Source organism: Schistocerca americana, chromosome 1 (genome assembly GCF_021461395.2).
Source record: "Schistocerca americana isolate TAMUIC-IGC-003095 chromosome 1, iqSchAmer2.1, whole genome shotgun sequence".
Taxonomy (NCBI): domain Eukaryota; kingdom Metazoa; phylum Arthropoda; class Insecta; order Orthoptera; family Acrididae; genus Schistocerca; species Schistocerca americana.
This window is the reverse complement of record NC_060119.1, coordinates 930,487,346-930,514,444: the sequence shown is the minus strand read 5'-3', so window position 1 is coordinate 930,514,444 and position 27,099 is coordinate 930,487,346. Positions and strand designations below refer to the sequence as shown.

Sequence of the window (27,099 nt, the reverse complement as noted above, 5' to 3'; positions counted from 1 at the left end):
AGACACCACACTGAAGCTCACCATTACGTTACCTTTTCCTAGGCGTTCTCCTTCACTGCAGAAAGTAGCATGAGTTTCCAAAATCATGTTGGCATTTATCAAAGAGTGGGCTTAACAATGCTGTAAAATGTTTCGATAGCTCTGTGTCACTTACAGTGGATGACTGTGATATGGCCTTCTTGTGTCTTTTTGGCAGGCTGTATAATTGCAGAAACTAATGTGCATAGTCATACCTTGTTGTGAATTTCTCTTGCAAGAAGCTGTGTGGAAGTTTCATTTGTTTCCTTTTAATGTGACTCATTGGAGCCCCTTCATTTTTCTGTGTGTTGAGTTGTTGAGTAACTCATAGAATTTCCACTTGTAATGTGTGAGTGGGAACAGGTCTTTAGTGAGCTTACAGAATGACTACTTCTAGGCCCTCCCACAATTGTTTAATGCTGCTGCTCATTTGATATTGAAACATTTTTGTCTCCAGTATTGTGCCCCAGGTGAACATGAATATATTAATGAAAACGAACAGCAGCACTAATACAATAGCTCTAGAAAATAATAGGGGCAACATTAGATGTGAATATCTGCCCAGATAGTAGTGCGTGTTCAAGTGCCGCTTCTGAGATGCACTGAGGTGCACTGGGCCTGGATTGAATCTCCTTGGCTGAATAATGAGAAGGGTTGGTGTGCCAGCCAGCCTGGATGCGGTCTTTTGTCAGTTTCCCACATCCCACTAGCTGAATACTGAGCTGGTACCCAAGTTTCATCACAGCTACATGATTCAAAAACATTTAAAAAACTTCCACTCACTCTTACACAAATAACACTATACAGAGGCACAATAAAAAGGAGTCCTTTTAGTGAATCTTGTTTACTTTAGGACTGCATGAGCTACAATAAGAGGTTACCAGAAACAGTTTTTGCATCACATGCTGTTTTGTTTGCTCTCTCAAATTCTGACATATTGTTGTCAATGCATATCTTTTCCTCTGCCCCCCCCTCCCCCCCCCCCCCCCCCCCCCCCAGCATCATCACACTTTGTTGTCACTGTTAAAAAGCTTGTCTTCAGGAAGTGTGTGACAGAAGATCTACACATCTTGAAGTACTTGTCACAGAAGCTCTTTCTCCAATACATAAATAGGTCTGCCATGTACTGAAAAATAATGTCCCCTATTTCATGCAGAATTCTGTATATCCTTATTAAAGTCCCTTAAATATTCATAGATTGCTGTCTTCTGCCTGTTTTCCTACACCTCAAAACAGAGAAGCTGCTTATTCTGAATACTAGGTTGTTCCAAACAGAAGACTACTCAGAATAGAAAGGAGAAGATTCTCACCTATTAGCCACAAATTGCCAACAGACTTTACAATTTCCAATATTACGTGCCCTGTACATGATGCCATGTTCATCACCATAAACATCTACTGAATTAGTGAATACTTCCTGTCCAGTAATCTGAATCATCTCATGAAGGAAAAAATGGCACTTTTATTGCAGTCAGGAATGGACTGACCGAAAGGCACAGCTGGTCAGCAACTGTATCATGTAATATGACAAAATGGTTTACTGTAAATGCTCATATTATGATTTGAGTTACTTTTATAAAATAAATGTTTACATTGATTTCCCCTATACCCCTGTATGTGTACTTACAAAAACAGGTTGCATGTTACACTGAGAAATAAATGTCATTTTAAGCGAAGTAGACATCCACTAGAAAGCATTAGTTTTCCACATGTAAAATATAGTATTTCTTGATTAATATATACACTGGCGCATGGAGAGCTGCATCAAACCAGTCTCAGGACTGAAGACCACAACAACAACAACATATACACTGGTATAGGAAACTAAAGGATGAAAGTAACTTTTGCATGTGTGGCACTGCCAAGTAACATAGCTTACTGAAACTTGGACCTTACATAGAAAGAATTGCTACAGTATAGTACAGAAGATAGCTGAAAGTAATGCACAATGAGACCAACAGAAATGACAGTTTTGTTCAAAGACAATAATTATGCAGAATTCACTGTGTTTTATGATGGTCCTTTGGACATTAGAAAAGGTAGAATAAGGGGCGTGATCATCATGGATGGCAGTGCCTGCTCTGCTGGCCACAAGGTAATTATAGAAGGGTTTTCCATTCTATAATCAGCACTGCTGAAAACTACTGGATGGCCATTGGTACATGTGGATTTGCTGCAATACATCTCCTCAACGCATCCCACATATCCTGGAACGGCTTTAAGTTGGGGGAATTGGCAGACCAGTCCATTCGGCAAATATCTTCCCATTCCAAGAGCTCCTCCATATTCACTGTTCGATGCAGTCGCACACTGTCATTTATAAAAATGAAGTCGGGGCCAAATGCACCCCTGAAAAGATGCACATGTGGAAGGAGAACTGTGTCCCAATAACACTGACTGTGGTGTGTATTGTAATCAAAGATTTAGAGGTCAGTAACCCCCATGACATTATGCCTCCCCACACCATAACACCTGGACCACATCACACGATGAGAGGTGGGGACATGTAATGCACACAGGAACATCATCATGATTGTTTTGGTGGTCTGTGTGCTATGATGCAGGGAGGCACAATGTAGCATGGGTGTACTGACCCCAAAATCTTTGAACATAGTAAACTCACTGGTCAACTTTATTGCGACACTGTACTCCTGTACCATGTGCATCTTTTCAGGGGTGTGTTTTGTCCTGAATTCACTTTTATGAATGACACTACTTGACCGCATTGAACAGCACAGTTGGAGGAGCTGTTGGAATGAGACGATATTCAGCAAATGAAATGGTTTGCAAATTCCCCTGATTTAAATCCCATTGAGCACATCACCACATAACGATTTATTATAAATGCATAGACCCAACCTGTCCACTGCATGTGATTAATATAGTGGTATTCACACTTGTCACATTAAATTTATGCAATAATCTTTGTATAAACCTGTTACCCACTAAGAAAAATTAGAAAATTGTACAAAGGCACAGGCAAGCTGCACACAGCCAGAAAGTACTTTTCTTCCAGTTTTTAGAAGGGGAAAAGATACCAACTATGATTTTGGTATGAATATTTTGTTTATGCATTTAATTTTGTGCTTATGTAATTTTCCTTGAATAACATTTATCCAATCATTTGTAATTTCAGATTGTGTGCTCAAAAATCATGAATCTGCAATGTACACTGAATAATGGAGAAACATGATGTATACATTGATGCCAATGGAATTCAACATAATGTTATTATTGCCCCCATAGCAGAGTGGAACAGTGGGTCAAGAGTGGCCTTTGATGTTGTTGTCAATGCTGATACAGAATTTAAGGTAACATTACTAGATTACAACACACAAAATTACATGCAGCATTCTGAACATAAATTTAATCTATCAAAGAGAATACACATTGAGACATACCATGTTAAAATTTTAATAATATTACAGCCCATGCAATGGTTCAAATTCCATATGTGATCTGTAGCAGAAAGTACAATTACAACATTGCTGCTGTACTGGACGGGTATCATCACTTTGTGTTTTGTCCTTGATGTAGTTTTCGTCAAATTGACTCATAAACATGTAAGTTTAAATACCTAACAGTGGAAAGTCCAGGTTAGAACATCAACAATATTATGAAAATGACAGATTTCTACCCTTCATAAAGCTCACACGTTGAGTTGCAGACAGGCATAATGAAAAGACCGTTGTATATTAGCATTTGGCCAATGCCTTCTTCAGAAAACAGACTCTGGCTGGAGTGACCAGAGGTAGTGATCATATGTGTGTGTGTGTGAGATGTATTTGCTTGTGTGAATGTATATGCACTTCTCTCCTGCAACAAAGGCTTTTGCCGAAAGCTAATATGGTTCAGTCTTTTCATCGTGCCTGTCTGCAACTCAGTCTCTGATTTTTACAGTGAGTAGCAATCTGTTCTTTTCATAATTACAAATGCCCTTGTTTAGGCACATAAACAGGAAGGCTAATTTAATCCTATGTGGTACATAATATATACAGGTTAGTTTTCGGTTATAATAAATCAATCCAATTTTAAAAGCAATAGTAATGTTTGTTGGATACACAGTAATTTAGTCCATGTTTCACAGATTTGTATAATCAAGTGAAAGTCCTGAAGGCCATGAGAACAGTTATTAATTGCAGGGAACACAAACAGTGAAGTCAAACAATATTACGTAGTTGTGTTGCAGCGTTGGATAAATGCTGTGGTTTATATAGAAGCATCAAGGAATTTTTCTTAGTAATGTACCATACTTCTTATGAAGCAAACAAGTTAAAAGTGTTATATTAATGATTTTATGTTAGACCCATTTGTTGCAATTGAGTAAGGGAAATATTTATTTTACCAAAGACATCAAGCTAAAAGCAGAAAAAAATCCCAGAGAGAGAGGGAGGGGGGACGGGGAAATCAGCTCCCATGTATGAGTACTAAATCACTGCCCAATAGATAATATAGTCTGTTATAAATGTTTGGGAAACATTCTGCACTTGCATCCAGTTAGCAGAAGCTGACATTGTACACATGAACAGCCTTGTAGAATGCTGCTCCAAAATGGGTGCACAATGATCTACCATGAAACTCTGCAGAGATCCAATCTCCACAAGATACTTCTTCATTAGTGACACTGCATTGTTACACTAATCACTACAGATGTGTGCTTAAAAAATTTAAACCTTATTTTTATTTTAAGCAGAGGCAGTTGCTTTAATAAGCCATTTTTGTTTTAGACTGAATGTAATGAAGCATCTGCAGCTTCAGAGTTGTCATTTGGCACATATTATGCAGAACATGTGGAGGGTATTAGATGTCATGTGAATGAGCACTCAGTTACAGACACATCAGCTGTGAAATGTTCAGAAGAAGAGAAAGGTAACTGACATGGGCAAGTGTTACAATGCTTTGAACTTCAGTAATTCTATTCATGGTTGAAACAGTTTGTGTTTCTGTTTCAGCGACTATTACAACACATCCTCATGATATCATCAAACACACTGTCATTCCAGAAGTTCATGCCTCTGCTGTAAAAAAGATACCCAAAATGGATAAAAATAATCTCAAGGATATGAAATCAATTCAGCACTCTGAATTTTTGCAAGATACTGACACATGCAATGTACGCTCTGTTGAAAAAGATGCACTTTTGACACAAATACATTCGTATGTCAGAAAGAAGGTCGAAGCTGCTGATAAGGATCGTTCTTATAATTCACCTAAAAGTTTTTCATTTTCTGGGTTCAATGAAAACTGTGCCCAGATTCCTGAGCAGTCTCACTATAATTCAAGGGTGAATTGTGGTGTTCAAAATACAGAGAGCAGTGGCAGTATTGCCATGCCACTGCATAATTGTGAACTAAAAAATACTTCAAATATTGGGGTCATGCATAATATTGAAACAAACTCCAATCGTGATGGTAGTGGTGACAATCTTATTGCATGGGAACCAGCTAAAAGGTGCTTTGATAATATATCACTTTCATCATCTCATTTTGATGCTGACTCAAATTGTTCTGATCTAGTAGACACTGTGTCCAGTGTGTCAGATGTAAGTGGCTATGAAGAAGAAATATTTCGCATTAAGCGCTTGCTACTTCAGGACCCTTCAGTACTGCCATTAAAAAAGCAGAATTCAAGAAAGAACTCTAGGGACCATGGAATGAGACTAAACAAGTGTGAATTATTTGTCCCTTCAGAGAGTACAAACAAAGATCCACATAACAGGAATGTATGTGATATTTATCCAAGTAAAGAAAGAAGTGATGTCCTAAAAAAATCGGAAAGTGAATTAGTCATAAAATGGCAAGAAAAGTGCCAAGAGGCACTTAGACAGAAAGCACATGTTGAAGGGCGGCTTGAAAGTCTTCTTAAGGAAATTGAAATATTACGTAAAGAAAAGCAGGATGCTAGTAATAAAGTAAAGCTTTTAGAGAGTGAGGCAAAATCAAGCAGAGCATCAGAACTTACATCCCTCTTCAGAGAGTCTGAAAATTTGTACCTTGAAAATAATCAACTTCAGAAGCTTCTGAGAGAGAAAAACAAAGAGAACTTAGAGTTAAAATCTATTGTAGATTTGTCTGTTGCTGAGAAAAATAAGCTCAAGGACGAAATGAAAAGCATGGAATCTATTAATGAAAAACTGCGTATCGAGTTGCAGGAGCTTCAAGTGGAACTGGAGTCTAAGATTGGATCAGTTACTGGTTTAAAATCAAAGATCACAGATTTGCACATGGAATGTCAGTCACTTCTTCAAGGAAAGCTGAAAGCTGAAAACAGTGTTACAACTCTGAAAAATGATTTGATTTCTTCCCAGAAATTAACTGCTTGGTACCGTGATCAGCTGCACCTTAGCCAGGCTGCAAGAACGAAAGTACAACAGGACCTAATGGCATCTCAAACAAACTTGATGTCTTACTCACAAGCTGTTGAAAAGTTAAGAGCAGAAAAATCCCAGCTGCAAAATTTGGTAGATGATTTGGAGCAGAAGATGGTTAGGGAAAAACAGAACCTGGTCCGGAAACTTGAAGTTATCCAAGCAGAAATGTTCAGTCGAGAAGCAGTCCTTTTGAGTCAGGTTCACCCTGATGGTAATAGTGAAGGAATTGCTTCAAAAGACCCTAAAAGTCTTGAGACTACATCACTTCTAGAAAATCCTGCAGATAAAGTATCTGAACTAGAACAGCAGGTAGATGAGCTCAGGAAAGACATTATACATCGAGACAACAGGATTACGCAGTTAGAAGAGGAAAATGCTGGTCTTTTAATTAAAGCAAATGAGTTACAAATAATCATAAATGAAAAAAATGCGTGTCAACAAAACATAGAAAACAAATATGGCCATCTTGAAATGTCAAACCAACATCTTAAGGATGCTTTAAAAACAACAGAACAACAGTTAATGGATATTAAAAATGAAAAAATTGCCTTAGAGGTCACTCTTTCTGCAGCCTTGAGGGAGAAAGCCGAAATAGATTCATCAATCAAACAACTGCGTGAGGACATTTCATGTATTCAGCACAGTTACACTGCAATGAAAACAAAATTGCTCGAAAAAGAGAATGAAATAATTGACATGAAAGAAAAACTTGAAGAGAGTAAGAGAATTTATACAATGAAAGAACATGTACAAGGTGAACAGACAAACAGTTTAAACTGTAAACAAAATAGCACCACTGAATTTAATAATGTGGAGCAGGAGCTTCATGATTTGAAGAATGAAAACCTCAAACTTAAAGATCACGTTTTTGAGTTGCAGAATTCTTTATCAATAGCTCAGTCTAATGACTCTAAGTTACAAGAACTTCTTAAGTCACGCGAAGAAGAACTGCATACCCTTTCTGCTCACCTTGAAACAATCAGGGAAGAGGTAGACTCTAGGAATAAAGGCATGTTGGAGCTAAAGGAAAGACTACAGGCAGTTGAGGAAACAAATTTTAATATGAAAAAAGAACTGGAAGACAGAAAAAATCAGAATTGTTCACTGTTGAAAGAAGTAGATTTATCTAGATTCCATCTCCTACAGACAGTTTTGATACTAGAGCATATAAATCACAGAGCACATGAAAGAAAGGAAGAGATTAACAGCAAATTTGAAAACATAATTAAATATGTTGAGGGACTTAACTGTGAGCCAGAAATATCTCCTGTTCAAATAACATCAACTCTTACTGATTGGCTGGAGTCAGGACTGCAGATGTTTCTTGAAAAGTGTAATAATTGTGAGCCTGAAGCCTCACATATTGATAATAAGTGTCAAGAGAAAGAATGTAATGAGGAAAACTTCTTAGCTACCTGGGTATTTAAACTGGTAAAAGTGACTGCAGTTCTTAAATTCTTATCAGACTACAGACAAAATTTACTATTAGAAGCAGAAAAATTAATGCCATTGAGGAATTGTGTGGAAGAAGAAATTGGAGAACTAAATATAAATGTTTTTCAGAATTCATTGTGCAGTGCAAAGGAGTTTAAGGTGGTAGGTAAGCCACAAAGTGATGTGCTTAGTACAACAAAAAATAAAAATGTATGCAACTTTTGCAAACAATATGACAGAGAGTGTGTTCAGTATAGGAAAGAGATTGAAACTTTAAGAAGTCAGAAGACAAAACTGGAATCTGAACTTCATGAAAAATACAGGCGTTATGAATTAAACACAAGAATTTTACTGAAGAAAGTGAAAGAACATTTAAGATGTCGCAAAGCAGCGGAGAGACAACTTCAGCTTTTTCAAATGCAGATAGGCATACACAAAGATGAATTATGCAAAGATGAATCTGATGCTGCTACACTTCAGGCAAAAATTAAAAAGCTAGAAATTGAGTTAGAGAGCAGCTACAAACAGTTAGAGCAACAGAAAAATTTAGCAGAAAAATATCAGAATAATTTGTTGGAACTCGAAAGATATAAAGGTAAACTGGAGCAGCAGCAGAGTATGATACAACAAACAATAAATGTCAGTGACATTGAAATTCCTACGGTAATTGGCCAGCTTGATGAAAAAGCTAAGGAAATGAAATATCAACAAGCACTTGCTCGATCACAGGAGGCTGAACAACAAGCTGATCATTATCTGAAAACAATTGAAGAATTAAAAAGAGAGGTAAGTTAATATTTTATTTAATGTTAATGAAAATGAGGCCTATCAGTAAATACATTACTGTTGATTAAAATTGCTGCACCAGGAATAATATCAAATAACAAAATTTTACTTTTTGTGTATACAGAGTATAGTAAGAAACATATATGATTAAATTTGTAAATGATATATAAAAACAAAGATGAGGTGACTTACCGAACAAAAGCGCTGGCAGGTCGATAGATACACAAACAAACACAAACATACACACAAAATTCAAGCTTTCGCAACAAACTGTTGCCTCATCAGGAAAGAGGGAAGGAGAGGGGAAGACGAAAGGAAGTGGGTTTTAAGGGAGAGGGTAAGGAGTCATTCCAATCCCGGGAGCGGAAAGACTTACCTTAGGGGGAAAAAAGGACAGGTATACACTAGCACACACGCACATATCCATCCACACATACAGACTGGTGTCTGTATGTGTGGATGGATATGTGCGTGTGTGCTAGTGTATACCTGTCCTTTTTTCCCCCTAAGGTAAGTCTTTCTGCTCCCGGGATTGGAATGACTCCTTACCCTCTCCCTTAAAACCCACTTCCTTTCGTCTTCCCCTCTCCTTCCCTCTTTCCTGATGAGGCAACAGTTTGTTGCGAAAGCTTGAATTTTGTGTGTATGTTTGTGTTTGTTTGTGTATCTATCGACCTGCCAGCGCTTTTGTTCGGTAAGTCACCTCATCTTTGTTTTTATATATAATTTTTCCCACGTGGAATGTTTCCTTCCATTATATTGATATCATAAATTTGTAAATGGTTTGAGATGTACAGGGTGCAAAATGTAGTTAGCTAATTACATGTTCCATAGATCATTTGACCAATTTTTTATCAAAAGATGTGGAACAAATCATTTTACAGGACACGTATACACCTCCCACCCATGTTTCTTTAAAGAATCAAACTCCCATGTATAAAACAGCTTCTTTGAAAGTCCATATTTTTGGATTTAATCCCACCCTTCACCAGCAATTTCTTGCACTTACCCAGCTCATCTATGATGTGTACATCTTGTCTGCCAATTTCCTCTCCACCAGACTTCTCTCCTTTTATAAAATCCTACAGTTATCTGCTCCTCACGTTTTGTTGGATAGTATCATCTGCCAAGCCAATTATAAAGTGCAACAACAGTCCAGACTTCACTTCAAAAAGCCATCTTACCTTCAACAGTGATGTTCCAATCCATGACCCATAGCAGCTCTTTAAACAGCCACATTATCAACCTCAACACTTCTTCTACAAACTGAGGTTCACCATCCTGCTTAACATCCCTGAGCATTCACCACTGCCTCCCAGAGCAATAAAAATTCACGATCACAATCACAAGCACCAGCCTCAACAGTACAGTATTCTCAATCTTTCGTCTAATACCCTTTCTCATGAATAATCCTTTTTATCAAATGGTCTCACTTTCAGCCCTAAACCTGCACTTAATCATGGCTCTTTGTTTAAGGACTTACTGTCCTTCATACATAATGTCAACTGGAAATATCACTTTGCAACCCAATCTATAAAGCTTTTCAACAGCAAACCAAACACTGAATGTTGTCTTGAACAGTTCTGACTAAGATCCCAACTTGATCTGCCACCACTACCTCAAAATCACCACTTACGAGCATTCCAAGAATTCCTACGATCCAATGTTGCTTCATCATCCTTTCTCAGATCCCTGCAGCATGACCCTAACCTGTCCTCTGGAGACCAAGGCACTTCATTCCCTGAAGCCTCTATCATGCTCTAAAAGCTGATAACTCCATCATTAATTTCCCAGTGGACAAGAGAATTACCACTCTGGTGCCGGATCAACATGAGTATGTGAATGAAGGTCGGTACCAGCTTTCTGACACTTTTGCATACAGAATCTGCCATGAAGATACAAAGTGACCTAGCGTTCATACTGAAAACCTGAGGCCTCTCAGAAGGACTAATACCCCAATGCATAAAATTTCTTTCTCCACCCAAACCATGCACTCTCACCTGTTACCTTCTTCTGCAGACTATAGTCCAAAGACACACCTCTTAAATTAAAGATATGAATCATTTCCTAGCTCATCCGAAATCTGTTCCTGTCCCACTTCCACCACACTTTGCTTGTCACCATTAATGCTACCTTCCCCTACACCAACATTCCCCTGTACATGGAATGTCTGCTACAGAACAATACCTCAACCAGTGCCCATCTGATTCTGAACTTATGATGTACATCCTACTCATGTTAATCAACTTTACACTTCCCAACAACTAATTTACCTTTGAGGGGGAGACATAATAACAAATAAGGAGTATGACCATGGGAACTAAGATGACTCCTTGCTATGCCAATCTTTTCATGGAGGGGGCTATCCTGGGATACATAAGCCATCAACCCCTTGTTTGGTTTAGATACATTGGTGACATTTTTGCCACATGGACTCATGGTGAAATTGGCTTGTTGAAATTTTTGGAGTATATAAATACATTCTTCCAATTAAATTTCACATTATTCTTTTCCAATGTCATGCCACTTTCCTTGATGTTGGTCTCACCCTCATTGAGGGTCATATACACACTTCTATTCATATTAAATCTGCAAACAAACAAACAACAGTACTTACATTTTGACAGTTGCATCTTTCCATTTCAAATTTTTTCTCCCTTATATCCATGGTATTCAAGGCAAATGTATTTGTCCAGATGCAGACTTTTTACAGCAATGTACCAACAGCCTCACCACAGCTTTCACTGTATGTAATTGTCCCAGCCATCCTAGTTCAACACCAGATTCTCTGGGCCATCACGTCCTACTTAGGAATACAACTCTTGTCACAACATAAGCCTAAAATATCTCTCCATTAACCCCCTCCAATCTCTGAAGTATCCTGTCAGACCCTACACTCCTTCTGCCCACATTTCTGTTCTCTAATGGCTCCTACCTATAGTGACTAGAGTCAGACAAATCCAGCAATTATTTCAGAACCAGCAGTTGCTGGCCGGCCGAGAGAGTCAACAGTGAATTGCCAGAGAACAATGGGTAGACAACACAAGAGAATGGCAGACAACGGAGATGGCATGGCAAAATAAGTCCAAGGGGCAAAGCAAGATCAAAAACTAAGATATAGAAAATTGAGAACCAAGGCAACAGTGTGTAACAAGATATCTGTGGCAATGCAGAGAAATCACAACTAACAGGTGGAATGACTGTGCTGCTTCCTTCGAAAGGTGGGCGCGAGCCCTGGTAGGCCAGCTGGATAGACATGGCATACGGTGGTATTTACATCAGTAATTTAATGCAAACAATTGCAGCAGTGCCACTAAGCAGCCATCATCAATGTCCATACCATCTGGTGGGTCTCCAAATGCGCAAGATTGGGATACCAGCCTTTCAGTGTAACTACCACTGCTGTAAGACTTTTCAGATGTACTCACCCTCCTACCACCACCTACACCAGCCCTGTAACTGGCAGAACTTATGTTGTCAAAGGGAGAGCCACCTGTGTACTTGTTGTTATGTAAACACTGATTGTCCTTCTTCATTGGTATGACTACCATCAAGTTGTCAGTAAGAGTGAATTGGCAAAGATCATCAATAAATACAGTAGTTTTATACACATCAACATTTGTGCCCAGATCATTAATATACTGGCAATACACAGTATTTTGTTGCAGTGCATGTTCTATAACAAGACGTTTGTGACATTGAGCCTGTTGTACCGCACATGCCATCAGTTTCTCAGAATTTCACAGGTGGGAACTGACTTCAGAACATGTGCTTGGTTCTCACCACCCACTGGTCCTAAATTTATGTTAATTTCTATGGTCTCAACATTTCTTTTCAATAACTATTCCTTTTCTCCTCTTCTTTTATTTTTTATTGTTTATTTTCTGATCTATCCATTCCCCCATACCCATCTGTCATGCATAATGCACTTAGCTTTCTGCTCCTATTGACCCTTTCACAATGTTTTTTTCGGTAATCTCTATCTTGCTTATCACCCTATCTTCCACCTTTTAAGTTGTCATGTTTTCAAATCTCATCTTGCACGGGTACCAACAGTCAGTATTTTCTTCTCATCCATTCCAGTAAGTCTCTCCTAACCCACAGTTCTGGGTGACTTTTCCATGACTCTTCCCATTTTCTAAACATCACCAGTCCTTTTCCTTGATCTCTCTTTCTAGATTCCTCTTCCTTTTCCTTCAACCCTTCTGCTGGAAGAAGGAGCCAGTGGCTCTGAAAGCTTATTCTTTTCTACATCTTTTATGTTTTCTCCTGCTGTCGTATGGTAAGTAGAATTTTTATCTATCCATGTTATATTTTCAAACATTAATTATTTTCATTGATAAACTGGCATACTCAATATGTTCAATGCACTTCAAGTTATCTTGCAGCCAAAATCCAAGGTATTTTTTTACAGGATTATTTTGAATTTGACCATCCTTAAGTAAAATGCAATGTTTTGTTGCATATGAAAAATAACTGTGGCAGATTTACTGCTATTTATAAATAACTGGCTGTGGTCTGCCCAACTGCTGATGTGCTTCATGGCACAAATTACAGATTGTTTTAGTTCCTCAGTGTTCTCACCTTTTAGTATAACTGTTGTGTCATCAATAAATACAATAGTTTTGTACACATCAACATTTGTGCCCAGATCATTAATACAGAGTAAGAAGGGACTTATAACACACAATGTTTGATTGTGCCTACATTTGACAGTACTTCTGTGACTGTTTTCCACTTTTGACTACATCACATTAGTCAAATGACTTGTTTAATTTGTTTACAATTCTCCAGGAGTGATTCAATCCACAGGTTTAAAAGACCTTATATGCCACAGTGGTCAATCTTAGTAACCTGGTTTTCATGATTAATCATGGCAAATGCTTCTGACAAATTTAAAAATATCCCAGTTATTAATAATTTCTTATGTGATAGATTTAATGTATTATTAAGACATCCACATATTGCTGTCTGTACGTACAGTCTTGCCCTTCTGAGTCCATGCTGATTTTCCATTGAAACATCATTGCGAATAAGGCATTTAGACATAGTCAGTAGTATTTAAATAAATTTTCCACAAAATTGCTGGAAATGATTTATTTCAAAGCAATCTTGATGTGTGAATCATAGTAACTGCAATAGATGATGATTAATTTTCACCAGTATACTGATACTTGCTTGCTCAAAAGTAGATCTGCCAGGAAAAATTTTTCTTCTAATATTGACTAAATCAGTCCTCAGTAATTTCACTTACCATGAAAATTTATACACACAGTAACAATGAAAAATGTTCAAATCATGAGATTCAGGAATAACATTAAAATGTTTGAAATTATCTATATCATGAATGACTTGAAGTCAGTGATACAATTGCAAAAAGTCAGAGTTCAAAATGAGCCCTATACAAGCCTGAACTCAGAGCATTATGGGTCTCAGCTCAATTGAGATGCTAGCTGCCAGTCAGCTTTTTTTTCTCCAATCAGTGAAACATTGATTGAGAAAAATAGTTATCTGTATCTTCTAATATCACATCTAGCAACCTAACATATCTTAGCTAGTGTGTGGTAATTTTTTATTTAAAGTGACTTCTTATAGTGAATCTGAAAGAAAACTCATTATTCTCTTTTAATTTTAAATCCCAAAATATTTCTGAAAATGTGATTATTTCATGTGTGAGGCAGCATGAGTGAATCAATTCAAATTCACTGTGCCTTTACAAGGCTCCAATTTTGTACAGCCTCATTAAATTACCTGCTCTAACTGTATTAAGAAATGAAGTTTGTGCGTGTAATACTTTGGTACTTACAGTAATTGGATAGCTTTTTGTTACATAATTCTCTCTTACTATTTCTTTATTTATCTGTACTCTTTTTGACCATACAAAGTTGCTATTGTATAGCCATCTGTGTGACAGCTTGCGTACACTGTTTGTTTTGTTGAAAGAGGGTCATTTAAAGCTTAAATCGTGCACACATTTGTAGGAATATGAAATGGAATGATCACATAGGCTTAGCCATAGGTTAGTTGGCAGAATGCTGAGTAAATGCAGTAAGTCTATAAAGAAGACCACTTACAAATCACTTGTGAATCCCATAATAAAATACTGCTCAAGTGTATGGGGCCCATACCAAATATGGTCAATAGTGGATATTTAGCATATATAAAGAAGTGCAGCACAGATTTGTTTAGTTCTAGTTCTTGAGAGAGCATCATAGAAATGTTGAAAAACCTGAATTGCCAGACTCTTGAAGATAGACTTAAATTATTCCATAAAAGCGTACTTGGAAAATTTCAAGAACCAGTATTAAGTGATGACCTGTAGGAACCACGAAGAAAAAAATAGACAAATTCCAGCACACACAGATTATTTAATCAGTCATTCTCTCTGTGCCCCATTTAAGACTGGAATGGGAACAAATCCTAAGAAGTGTCAGCATGCAGAGTACCCTCTGGCATGTACTTCACAGTGGTTTGCAGACTATGTATGTGGATGTAGATGTTTGATGTCTCTCATTGCTATTGAGGATAACTTGAGGACTGTGCAGTATTTAGGCAAGATACTACACTTATTGTCAAGCCTTACAGTCAACAATTTGGTGATGGATTTGTCTTTAAAAACGATAATACATGAACTGAAGATAAATAACATCAAGACAGTAAAAATGACCATGAACAAGAAAGTAACAAGTTAGAACTTATTTTTTAAAGTGATGAAATTAGACTCAGTTCCCCATTTCAGATACCTTGGAAGCACAATTTTGAAGACACCATTACTAACCATGAAATAGCAGGTCACAGAAAGCATAATGATGAAGAATATATGAGCACACTGTACCCTCCTTGTGTGCATTTTCCTTCAAGAGACAGGAATACACTGAATGCAATGGAGGATGATATCTACTGACATCAGCCCAATTGAGCATGCTTGGGACCAGTTGAAACTAGAAGTGTGTTTTATAGACATACTCCTCAGACACTGGATGACTTCAGAAGAGCCTCCATCAAAGATTGGTCCAGAATTGATCAACATCTGAACCAACCTGTTGACAGCACACCAAAGGGGATCCAAGCATGTTACATTGCCCAGTGTCAAGAAACAGCATTGAACATTACCAGCAGCCAATTTTGGGTTTATAGTTGAACAAAGATGTGCATTTTTGAACATACTGCCTTTACTCTTTCTATTGTTTTGTTTTATTTCACAGTGAAGTAATTTTTTCAGTTTCATAAGGTTTATGCTTTCATTCCCTGCTTCCCTTGACTTTAAGCCAACATGTGTTTGCAGGTTTTCAGGTGGTGCAAACATTTTTTGGACAGTTTATTAAGATTTTAGCTATACAAGTAAAGATTATTAAATACAGATTGTCTTTGATAATTATGAGAATATTTAAAAATTTTTGTTCAGACTGTATTTCTATTGAAAGTAGACCTAGCAACAAATTTTCAGATTTGGAGCTATTGTTTATGATGCCCTCGAAAACACCAGTAAATTGTTAATTAATGACAATGTAAAAAATAAAAAACTTATTAAATTTTGGATTGCTGATATTTATACCATTTTCTATCAAATGATATGTTAATGCAAGAAAAATTTCTTGAAGAGTGGTGACAGTATTGTGCTTCTACATGCATAGCTATCTCTCCTGGTATTCAGGTGTACACAGCTTGGTAAACTTCCTAGCAGCATGTGGGATGATCCTGTAAACTTGCTAGTCACATAACACAGACGTTAGAGCTTGACTGCGACATTTTGCTGTGTGGAATATAGTCTTCCACAAAACAGATTATTTGTATTTAATGTTGTCATGATGTATATGCAGTGTTCATTTACATGAGATCTGATATGCACCCTCATTTTGATTTGTTCTAAAACATCTGAAATTTCTGAACTAGTACTGAAAGTATTATCATCAGGAATAATTGATTTGTTTCAGATATTTCTCCAGAAAACTGAAAATTCACAGCTGAGGAAAGAGCTGAAGAACTTGGATGTGGATTTAACCAATGCCCATTCCAAATTAGAAAGAAAGTCATCAGAACTAATGCATGTAGAATCCCTATATGATGAATTAACTAACAGCAATTCTTGCCTGCAAGAACAACTGCACGCTGAACAGAAGAGAATTGAGAATTATCAAGAGGAACTGGCTAAAGTGAAAATGGAATTGGAAGAGGCCAGAGCAAAAGATCCAATTTTGGAAGACCAGATAAAGGTATCAAATATTTCATAGATTTATTTTATTTATTTATTTATTCATTCATCCGTGGAACAATATATATTGTATGGATGTCATCAGTTTATAATACATGAGCACACATTTACATTTATAATGAAACAGATTTCTCATATTTTGTGTAGTTTTTATAACTAGTCATACACACATTTATAATTACATCATATTTTGGTGATAATGTCATATGCTGCTAATAATCTACATCTATGTTAAATATTCTTTTACGGTATAACAACTTTTACTTACTGAGAAAGTTTTAAGCTTTTGTCTGAATGTGAGGGGCTCATTTATTTCTTTAATTTCCTGTGGTAATTTGTTATACAGTTTTCTCCCACTACAAAATATACTTTTTTGCGTCTTTGCCTTGTTCTTTCTATCTAGATGGAGGTGGTGACAAGATCTTGTTTCATGGTCATGTATTAGGCTGTTTGTGTTATACATGTTGAGATTTTTTTAATGAACATTACGTTCTGAAAGATATACTCACAAGAAACAGTTAGAATGCCTAGCTTTCTAAATAATTCTAGACAGTGAGCCCTGTTGTTGCTGTTTGTTACTATCCTTATGGCTCTTTTTTGTACTTTGAACACAGTTTGTATGTTACTGGCACTTGTTCCCCAAAACATGATCCCATAGCTGAGGACTGAGTGTAGATATCCGTAATATGTTATTTTAAGACAGTTATTATTGCATACCGGTGCAAGGATTCTAAGAGCATAGCATGCTGTGGATAATTTCTTTGCCAAAATGTTGACATGGTTTGTCCATTTCAGTTGGCTGTCTACATTCATCCCTAAGAATGTTGTACTTGTTACACATTCTAATTCATTATTATTAACTTTTATTCTAGTGGCATTGTGTTTTTTGTTCAATTGGACGTTAATATAGTTAGTTTTCTTTACATTTAGGGTTACTTTATTTTCTAATGACCAGTTGTGGACATCATTGAGAGCCTCGTTTGCTCTTTCTGACAGTTGTGTTTGGATTTTCACCTGTTATTACTATGTTGCTGTCATCAGCAAAAAGTATTTTTTCTTCATGTCTGATACTTTGTGGGAAGTCGTTAATGTATATAAGAAACAATATTGGGCCTAATACACTTCCCTGTGGGACGCCTATATTCACATGTTCTGGGTCAGACAGGTGTTTTACAAGGGAATTGTTTGAAACTTGTGATATCTCAACTTGTTGAACTCTGTTTTCCAAGTACGATTTGAACCACTTCTTTGTCACACCTCTTATTCCTATTTGCCCTAATTTATGAAGTAAGATTTTGTGGTCAACTGTATCAAAGGCCTTTGACAAGTCTAAAAAGATACCACTTACATTTTCACCTTTGTCCAGTGCTCCTAAAATTACTTTAGTGAACTGTGCTATAGCAGATTGTGTGCCTTTTCTGGGCCTAAAACCAAATTGGTCACTGGGAAGAAGGTTATATTTATTCAGGTAATTTAGCAGTCTCTTTTTGACTAGTATTTCTATTATTTTAGGAATGATAGACAGAATAGAAATCGGCCTGTAGTTCTCCACATTTTCCACTTTTCCACATCTCCGTTTTTAAGGATAGGTATAACTTTTGCTTGTTTTAGGTACTCCGGAAAGTATCCAGATTCGAAAGATTCATTAATTGTGTCTGTTAATGGGCCCTTTATGGAGTCTATACATTCTTTAATTATTCAGACTGGGATTTCATCAAGTCCTACTGAAGTTTTATTTTTAAGATGCATCTTACACACTTGCCTAGTGCTTATAATGTGATCCCCTTAAATTTGTGATTAGACACCAGTGTTTCTCTATGAAATCTCATGACTCACATATAGGCTAATGACAGTCTAGTATCTTGTAAGTTCCCAGTCAAGTCAGTAAATGGAAGGGCCTATACTGAAATAAATAATCTATGATTTTGTAAATCTGATTTTCTGAAGCTGCCCATGGTAAGAAGGTGTATAGACTGTTACATAGTATGTTATTCAGAATGTGACAGTTTGCCTTCTTTATTTCTTCATTTGTTGTCCTCAGTTTCGATGTACTGTGTTGTGATACTGGCTGAAAAATGGGGTGTGGAAGTGCAACACTGACTACTTTAAATAATGTAGCCGACAGGTGCACAGTTGCGTTTCACAGTAGTTTACTTTCACTGTTCACAATACCCCAATAATACACAGTTATATATGGCCAGTGCACTATTGTTTTAACTTTCAATAAGGCCCATTAATAGTCTGCAGGCAAACCTCCACATACTGCTACAATAGTTTACTGTTGAACATCTGTGATCAGTAAAAACCTAACCACAAAGTTCACAGTTCTTGAAGAATAGAAAGGTACATATGGAGCAGACTCTGTCATTGTTTTAACACATGGCCTAATTGTGTTACACTTATTTCACGAATGCATTGTTGTTGATCTAACCAATACAGGTTCCTTGTCTGAAACTCAGCTGTGGACTGTCTCGGGACCATATTCGCACAATAATAGGTACTGAAACTACTCATTGTTCAATGTTAAAGTTACATAAATTACTATTAAAACACCACTCATTAAATTAAATGAATACATTGAAAAATTGGTTCTGTTTAACAGTTTCCTCTAGTACAAGGGTTTAGCCGAATTATTTGTTTAAATCATGAAATTAACATATATAGTGATGCGAACAGTACTTTTGACAACACTGTTAATTAATTTGGAATTAATTAAGAGCTGGCTTTGCTAACATGTTTTCAAATAGACCCAAATAGATACTGTACTTTAAGATTACTATTAGTTGTTCCTCCAAATGCTTATACTTAGTACAGAATTTTTATTTGTTTATAATTCAACAATAGAAGTTAAGTTATGAAACAATTACTGATTTCACCCTATAACAAAAGTATTATCTAGTAAAAGTCAAAATAAATTAGAAAATCAAATACATACATAAAACTAAGCACAAAATTAGATCTGGTGTTCTGTTCTTTAAAACTGAGGGCCAACCTTTATCTTTCATGAAAATGCAGATTATATTCACGTATGTTTATCATAATTAGTTCAAAAATGAAAAATAATAATAATAATAATTTTAAGGAGCCAGATGGCAAAACGAGGGGAAGTAAAAATATCCCCGCTTGCTTTGTCACAGGGAGATGACATCAGATATCTTAGAACTTGCTATAAGCAACGCATGAGATTAAGACAATGAAAGAAAGTTTGTTACTAAAGTGCCAGTTTAAGGAGGTGATATGCTAGGTTAACAGAGAGGTGTGATTTGCAGCAAGGAGAGTGAGAGATATAATTAAAGAACAATCCAAATGAATGGAAAAAATGGGAGGTCAATGTTGGTAGCAAATTAATAGGTTGCAAAAATGGTGGAAAGAAGAAATGGAGATTGAATGATGAGAATAAGTTAAGGAGATATAAGAGAACTGTTTGAGTATTCTTCTGTATATCAACATGCAAGTCACCAAAGTGGCATGAACTAAAAAGACTTACACCAGGCAGTTGGTCTCCCCATAGGTGGGGCTCCTGGCTTAGTCACATGCATTATTATCATCATCTTCTGTATCATCTGATAAACAATATTGGAATTTCCCATGCCGCAGTACTTAATGTCATGTCAAAGTGGTGTTTCAAATAAATGATAGTTGTCTGGTCTGGTGATCAAGGGTAAAATACGTGTCTGGAAGTAAATAATGGTGTATGCCCATATACATTACTTTGTTTAGTTTAGTCACTGGTATGTCAGTAAATGGTATGAACTACATCTTTCACTGTGTCACATGATCTAACACTGTGTTGTAAAAGTATGAGAGCTAGGGGTTAGAATCTCAGTAGAGGATACGTTTTAAATGGTTATCAGTTGTGGATTGTTCTTAGAAGTCATGGCTGTTTTTCAAGGAAGCACTACGAGACATCATGCTAATAGCTGAGCATAGGCATTTTATGTGTTGTAGCACTTAAAGTCTATTAAGTGTCCAAACCATTGGTATAGAAGTCTATTGTGAAAATATTAGCAGGAGTGAAGCATCAAAAGGGGGGACAACAGAAGTAAATCTTAAACTTAAAATTTGGCAAAACACTACTCTTGTTATGTAGGCCCTAGAATCTGGCAAAACAGATGGATTGTTTAGTGTTCCTGGATTATGATGAGCTCCTTTCAGCTGGGGCAAGATAATAAACATATTTTAGGCTTTATGAGAATGCTGTGACATCTATGTTTACGGTAGGTTAAATGAGTTAAGAGAAACTCAACATCTTCAGGCGCAGTAGGCTAATCAATCTTCTTTATGATATGCTGTGCATTTCAGAGCTGTAATTCAACTGTCAATAACTGGATGATTTTTGTCTGGTGAGGACACAATCTATTATGTCAACAAATAGGGCAGAGATTCAAGGAAATATAAAGCTGGCAAACTCATCATATGCACAAAATTCTATTAGAGTCCATTGCATGTTCTATGAACATATCTACATTCATACTTTGCAAGCTGCTGTGGATAAATGGCAGAGTACTTACCACTGTGCCATGTATTTGAGTTTCCTCTGTTCAAATTGTGTATGGAGCACAGGAAGAATGATTCATTAAATGCCCTTGGCAATTTGCTTAATCTTGTCTTTGTGGTCTGTACAGGAGAAATATGTACGAGGCTCACTTAATAGTGGCTTTCAAAACTTTGCAAGTAGACTTTTATGGGATATTTTGCACCTATCTTCAGGTGTTAGCCAGTTCAGGTCACTTCACAATTTCCATGGCAATGTCATGTCATTCAAATAGAGCTTTCATGATTCATGTTTTCACTCTTTTTATGTGTTCATTATTGCCTGTTAGACCTTTCTGACTCAGGTCCCTCACACTTGAGCAATATTCTTGGATAGACATATTGCCTGCTGGCTTCTGTCTCAGGATCTTTGGATGACATTTGTTTAACCATTTTGCAGCTGTTTTGTCAGCACAAATGGCTGGCATTGTCTAAGGTTCACCATCTATTGCTGGTGGTGAACTGGAATCGAGTCAGCAGCCAGAGATTGTTTGTACCTCTTGCACCAGTATCTGAGGGCTTTTCATTGGTTCTTCCCTTGCTACCTGCAATGGTCATTCACTGCAACAAGGAAACCCAAGGAAGAAGAAAGCTTTGAGATAAGCGGGTCATGGATTCCTGAATGGCTTTGTGCATAGCAAGGGAAGAACCAAAGTGGTAATGACCAGGAAAAGCCTACAGATGTTGACGTGACAGGTACATATAATCTCTGGCTGTAGGCTCAACTCCAGTCTGCCAGCAGTAGTGGACAGTGAACCGTTGATAATGCCAGCTACTCATGTTAGTGAAATGTCAGGAAAATAATTTAAAAAAAGTTTGCAGTAGATCCCGAGACAGATGCCAATAGGCAATATGTCAACAAGTGACCTCAAAAGCCTCAATAATTTTGCATTCTAGGGTAGGTCAAGTGAGTGTTTTGTAAGTAATCTTCATTGTAGACTGCCTGCATTTTCTCAGTATCTTTACAATGGCCCCTAGTCTCCCAACTGATTTAGCTACAAAAGTGTCTACAAGCTCATTCTACTTCATATCCTCACAAATTGCTATAGCCAAGTATTTTTATGAGTTGATTGATTCCAGTTAAAACTCACTGATGCTGTAGTATAGTATACTGTTCTTTCGCATTGTGTGAGATGTACAATTTTACATTCCTGAACATTTATAGCAAGTTGCCAATTTTTCCACAAATCTGAAATCGTATCAAGATCTGCATGAATATTTGTGCAGCTTTTTTTTTCAGGCAGTGCTTTATTATACAGGATGTTACGCAACAATACTGACAGACCTCAAGGGGTTGTAGAGCATGTCATGAGAAAAAAAATTGAATGTGGGAATCCATGTCAAGCAACACCATCCAACGATGCTACAAAGCTTTGAGGTTATAAGTGCTGGTGCCTGCTGCTGGGCCACCCCTTTGGCAGTAAATGTGACTGTGTACACTGATGGACCATAGGCAGAACATCTCACAGTGTTGTTTGTTGTTCAGTGATTGCTGTTGATTGCCATAATCGACAGTGGAGAGGATGGACGTAGCTGCTGCATAAACTGGCCTTGTTTCTTGAGAATGTGATGCTCTGTTGCCTCAGTGGGATGATGGTTTCAGACACAGATCTGCAGTTTATTTTGCTCCTGGATCCCCTAAAATCTACAGTGTTTTTAGACACACAGGAGAAAAATAAACTGCAGATGGAAACCCATTGGAAACCCATGTCCAAATCCATCATCCACCAAGGCAGTGGAGCACCACATTCATAGGTGACAAGGCCTGTCTATGCAGGAGCTAGCTTCATCTTCTCAGCTGGTGATTGTGGCAATCAGTCATGTTCACTGAAAAACAAACAACATTGTGAGAGATTCTGCCTATGGTCTGTCAGTGTACAAAGTCATGTTTGCTGCCAGAGGGGTGGCTAGGAGATAGGCACCAATGCCTATTGCTTTGATACTCTGTAGCATGATCTTTCCAGTGGTGCAAAAATTTGTTGGTGCAACACCCCTGGATTTTCCTTTCTAAAAGAACATTTGAAAACAGAGTTAAGCATTTCTGCTTTTTTTTTGCTACCCTTAATTTCAAATTCTGTCATACATTAGTGTCTAGACATTAACTTTAGAACCACCAACAGCTTTTAAATATGACCAGAATTTCACTGGTTTGTGAGAAAACCTATATTCTGCTCATTATTTGTTGAAGGCTTCATGCATTGCCTTCTTGACAGCCAAACTTTTTTGATTCAGCACCTCCATTATCTATAGCCCTATGCTTTGTTTTGGACGAGTTGTGCTGTAGTCTCTGTTTATTTAGCAGTTTCTTTACAGTGACTGTTCACCATGGAGAGTCCCTCCTATCATGAACTGTTCCACTAAGTACAAATCTGTCAAGTGCATGGTCAACTGTTCTTCTAATTCTGGGCCACAGTTCTTCTACAGGCATCTTTCCAGAGCAAAATGTTTTGAGTTCCTTATTGAGATATGACACTACTGTCCATCTTAAGTCTGTCTAGAAATTTCAGGACAAAAATGAAAAATTCACTACAGATACACTGCTTCTTGTTTGCAGTTGACTTTATGAATGACAGTTTGGAATAATGCATCCCTATTTCAAATGCATTTATATGTATTACATGAATTTTATAATTAAATTTTCCTTGAGACATTTAAGTCTCATCTTTATCTACAATAGTGATGGAAGCCAAAGAAATTAATTAAAATTTGTGCCATGGCTGGGGCTTGAATCCAGGTCCCAAAGCTTACTAGGTAGGAATGCTAGCCATTACACCACTGCATCACTATAGCTAACATTACTCCATGGACTACCCAATTGCAGTGCCCTCCCCAGCACAAACTTCATTTCATATCTTCAGCTTATTTTCCCCTTCTTAAATCATCCCTATTGCTGAGGCTCTCCAGCATTGGACTAGCATTGGATATAATGGGCAAATCCTATACCTCAGATGTAGCTGATTTATAGATCTTATAATTAAATTTTCATCAAGACATTTGACTCTCATCTTTATCTATGGTAATGATGGAAGCTATTCCAATGTTGGAGAACCTCAGCAATAGTGATGATCTAAGAAGGGGAAAATAAGCTGAAGATGTGAATTGAAGTTTGTTTTGGGGTGGGCATTGGACTTACCTAGTCCATGTTGCAATGTTAACTATAGTGATGCAGTGGTGTATGGCTAGCATTCCTGTCAAGTAAGAATGCGGACCTGGGTTCAAGCTCCACCCATAGCACATATTTTAATTCATTTCTTCGGCTTCCATCATTCTCGTACATGAATTTTGTCTGTATGTTTTATATTATTTTAACCACCAGTATTTTGTCATAAGTATCTCATTGCAGTCACTGTTACTTCTGTCATAGTCACAATGTGCGTTAATAACTTGTGTGTCCTGAATTTCTTTTTAACTGTTTCATGCAGGTAGTACATTTTGTTGTTGTGTTTTATGCTTAATATGTACATTCACCACTGTTGTTGACAGCCTTATATCATTGTGTGAATGTACGTATATTATAAGATTCCTGAGCCTCAATCAACATATCAGATATACAATACAAATAATATTTGATGATATTATCATTTAGTTTATAGATAATTTAAAATTGCTCATGAAATATTCTAACAATAGTTGGTGATACATTTGAAGAGTGTTTCTTGAGTGATACATTTGAAGAGTGTTTCTTGACTGAAGCACAGATTTAATTCCTTCTTCAGTTTTATTTAAATCAAGATCCTTTTGATTACAAGAGCAATGTGTCACTACTATGCTACCTTTCTCATCATATCACATCACTGACCAGATGCAAGCCTAATTCAAGGGCAACACAAATGAAGAGGAGTTAACAGTGATTCACACTAGCTGGACTGGGGAATAATAATAATAATAATAATAATAATAAAGAAGATGAGAATCTTTTGTAACATGTTCGATAATAAAGCTAAATAAGAAGAAAGAGAGAGAGAGAGAGAGAGAGAGAGAGAGGAAGCAAAAGAAAAAAAGCATAAATATATCAAGAGCTGACTGAAGACTAATAAACTCACAAATGTTAGATACAAGTGTTAGTTCAGATGTGGGCCAACAGAATGTAAAATTTTCAAGGGAATCTGCTTCACTCTCAACTATGGCCTTTTTCCAGTAAATGTTATGGGGAGCGGAAATTTTATCATTCTAGGTGTGCGTATTCCATGAAGTGTATCTTTGTTATTTTGAATGTTATGTATATACATTTGTTATTTATATATTTTTTATGAATTTCAGACTTTGAGTTATCATCTGCATCAAAGAACACAAGAAATTTCTGATTTGAAAGAAAGAGCAGCTATTGACAAGGAAAACTGGGAAGCACTTGAGAATGGATTTACAAGAAAAATTGAGGTTCTTTATAATGAGTTATCTGAACTAAGAAAAGAAACAGATATGATACATCGAGATAAGTTACGCCTGCAGACTCACTCATCAGAACTAAAGCTAGCATTGCAGTCAGTCATAAAACAAAATGAAGTAAGTAAGGTTGGATTGTAAGTAAAGGCTGCACTACATTGCACAATTTATTACCTTGAGTTTTGTTTGTTTTCTAGGTTCTGAAAAAGGAGTTTATTTCTTTTCATAGTAAGGCAAAAGACAAGATCCACACCGTGATACCGAGTATCTCACCACCTCCAGCAATTCATAATGAGGCACAAATTCAAGATCTTTTATATCAGAGCTCAATATTACAGGAAAACAAGCCCCTAAATAACTTGCAATGTTGTCTTGAATCACTAAAGCAAGAAATGACAATGTTGCAGGAGCAACTGGCTGCCAGAACATCACAAGATACCAATCAAAATATCACAGCATTGCAGTCAGAACAAACTAGTGTGAAAACTGTTTGAATTATTTTGCAGCTTTCATACTCTAAATTGTTGAACTGCACTGTGCTTTATACCAGTTATGAAATATTTGCTGTGAGTTTCCCATTTAATGGGAATATGTGAACAGTAGATATATTTGTGTCACCATGACAGATAGTGTCAATAACATCAAATACATTAATAAAATATGGGACTGTGATAGGATGGTCTCAGATTTTAGCTATTCATAAAGGCAGTGGCTGTCAAAACTATGGTAGGCTAAGATATTCAGTATTATTTGATAAAACCGTAATTGTAATAATCAAAAAATAAGAAAGATGGGAATAATCAGCAATATTCAAAGTGTTAATTTAAGTATTATTCCTCAGTATTGCAGGAGTAATATTTTATGTATTAATTTAAGTATTATTCCTCAGTATTGTAGGAACAGTTTGGATCATGAAATAGGTTCAAGGGATTCTCAATTAAGACAAGTTTCTATATAACAATTATTCATGAAGTTATCGAATACTATGCAGTGCAAAAAATACAGAATGCAGAAAAAATATTATTAGAGTTTGCAGAATGCTTTCAAAGCAAATCTGGGAAACAGGTGGTATAGAGCAGAAAATGGAACGTGTATAGCTGGAGCTGTCTTACAGAAAAATCAGAATAATTTTAAGCAGAAATAAATATTAAATATGGTTTTTGATTTAAGCATTTAAATTCAAAACCTTGCAGATCAGGATAAGTCTAAACCAAGTTCTGTTTATTGTAATAATTTGACCCTAGTAGATTGGTCAGTCTATGAAAGAAACCATACATTTGGACATAGTCCAGAGGAGTAACAGTGCACTGGTTATACAACTGGGCACCTATGACATTCTAGATCACAATAACATTTTGTTAAT

At 36.7% G+C, this 27,099-nt stretch overlaps 1 protein-coding gene across 1 annotated transcript; it reads left to right on the top strand.

Annotated features, from left to right (window-relative positions):
* Positions 1 to 719: 719 nt before the first annotated feature.
* On the top strand, positions 720 to 27,099 carry LOC124595226 (golgin subfamily A member 3-like; the record flags this gene model as incomplete). Its single annotated transcript, XM_047133885.1, is given in 9 exon segments — positions 720 to 743; positions 2,978 to 3,070; positions 3,155 to 3,185; positions 3,265 to 3,422; positions 4,746 to 4,887; positions 4,971 to 8,608; positions 16,543 to 16,821; positions 25,614 to 25,856; positions 25,934 to 27,099. Coding segments are annotated over 9 exon segments (4,905 nt in total), but the record flags the coding sequence as incomplete, so codon positions are not given.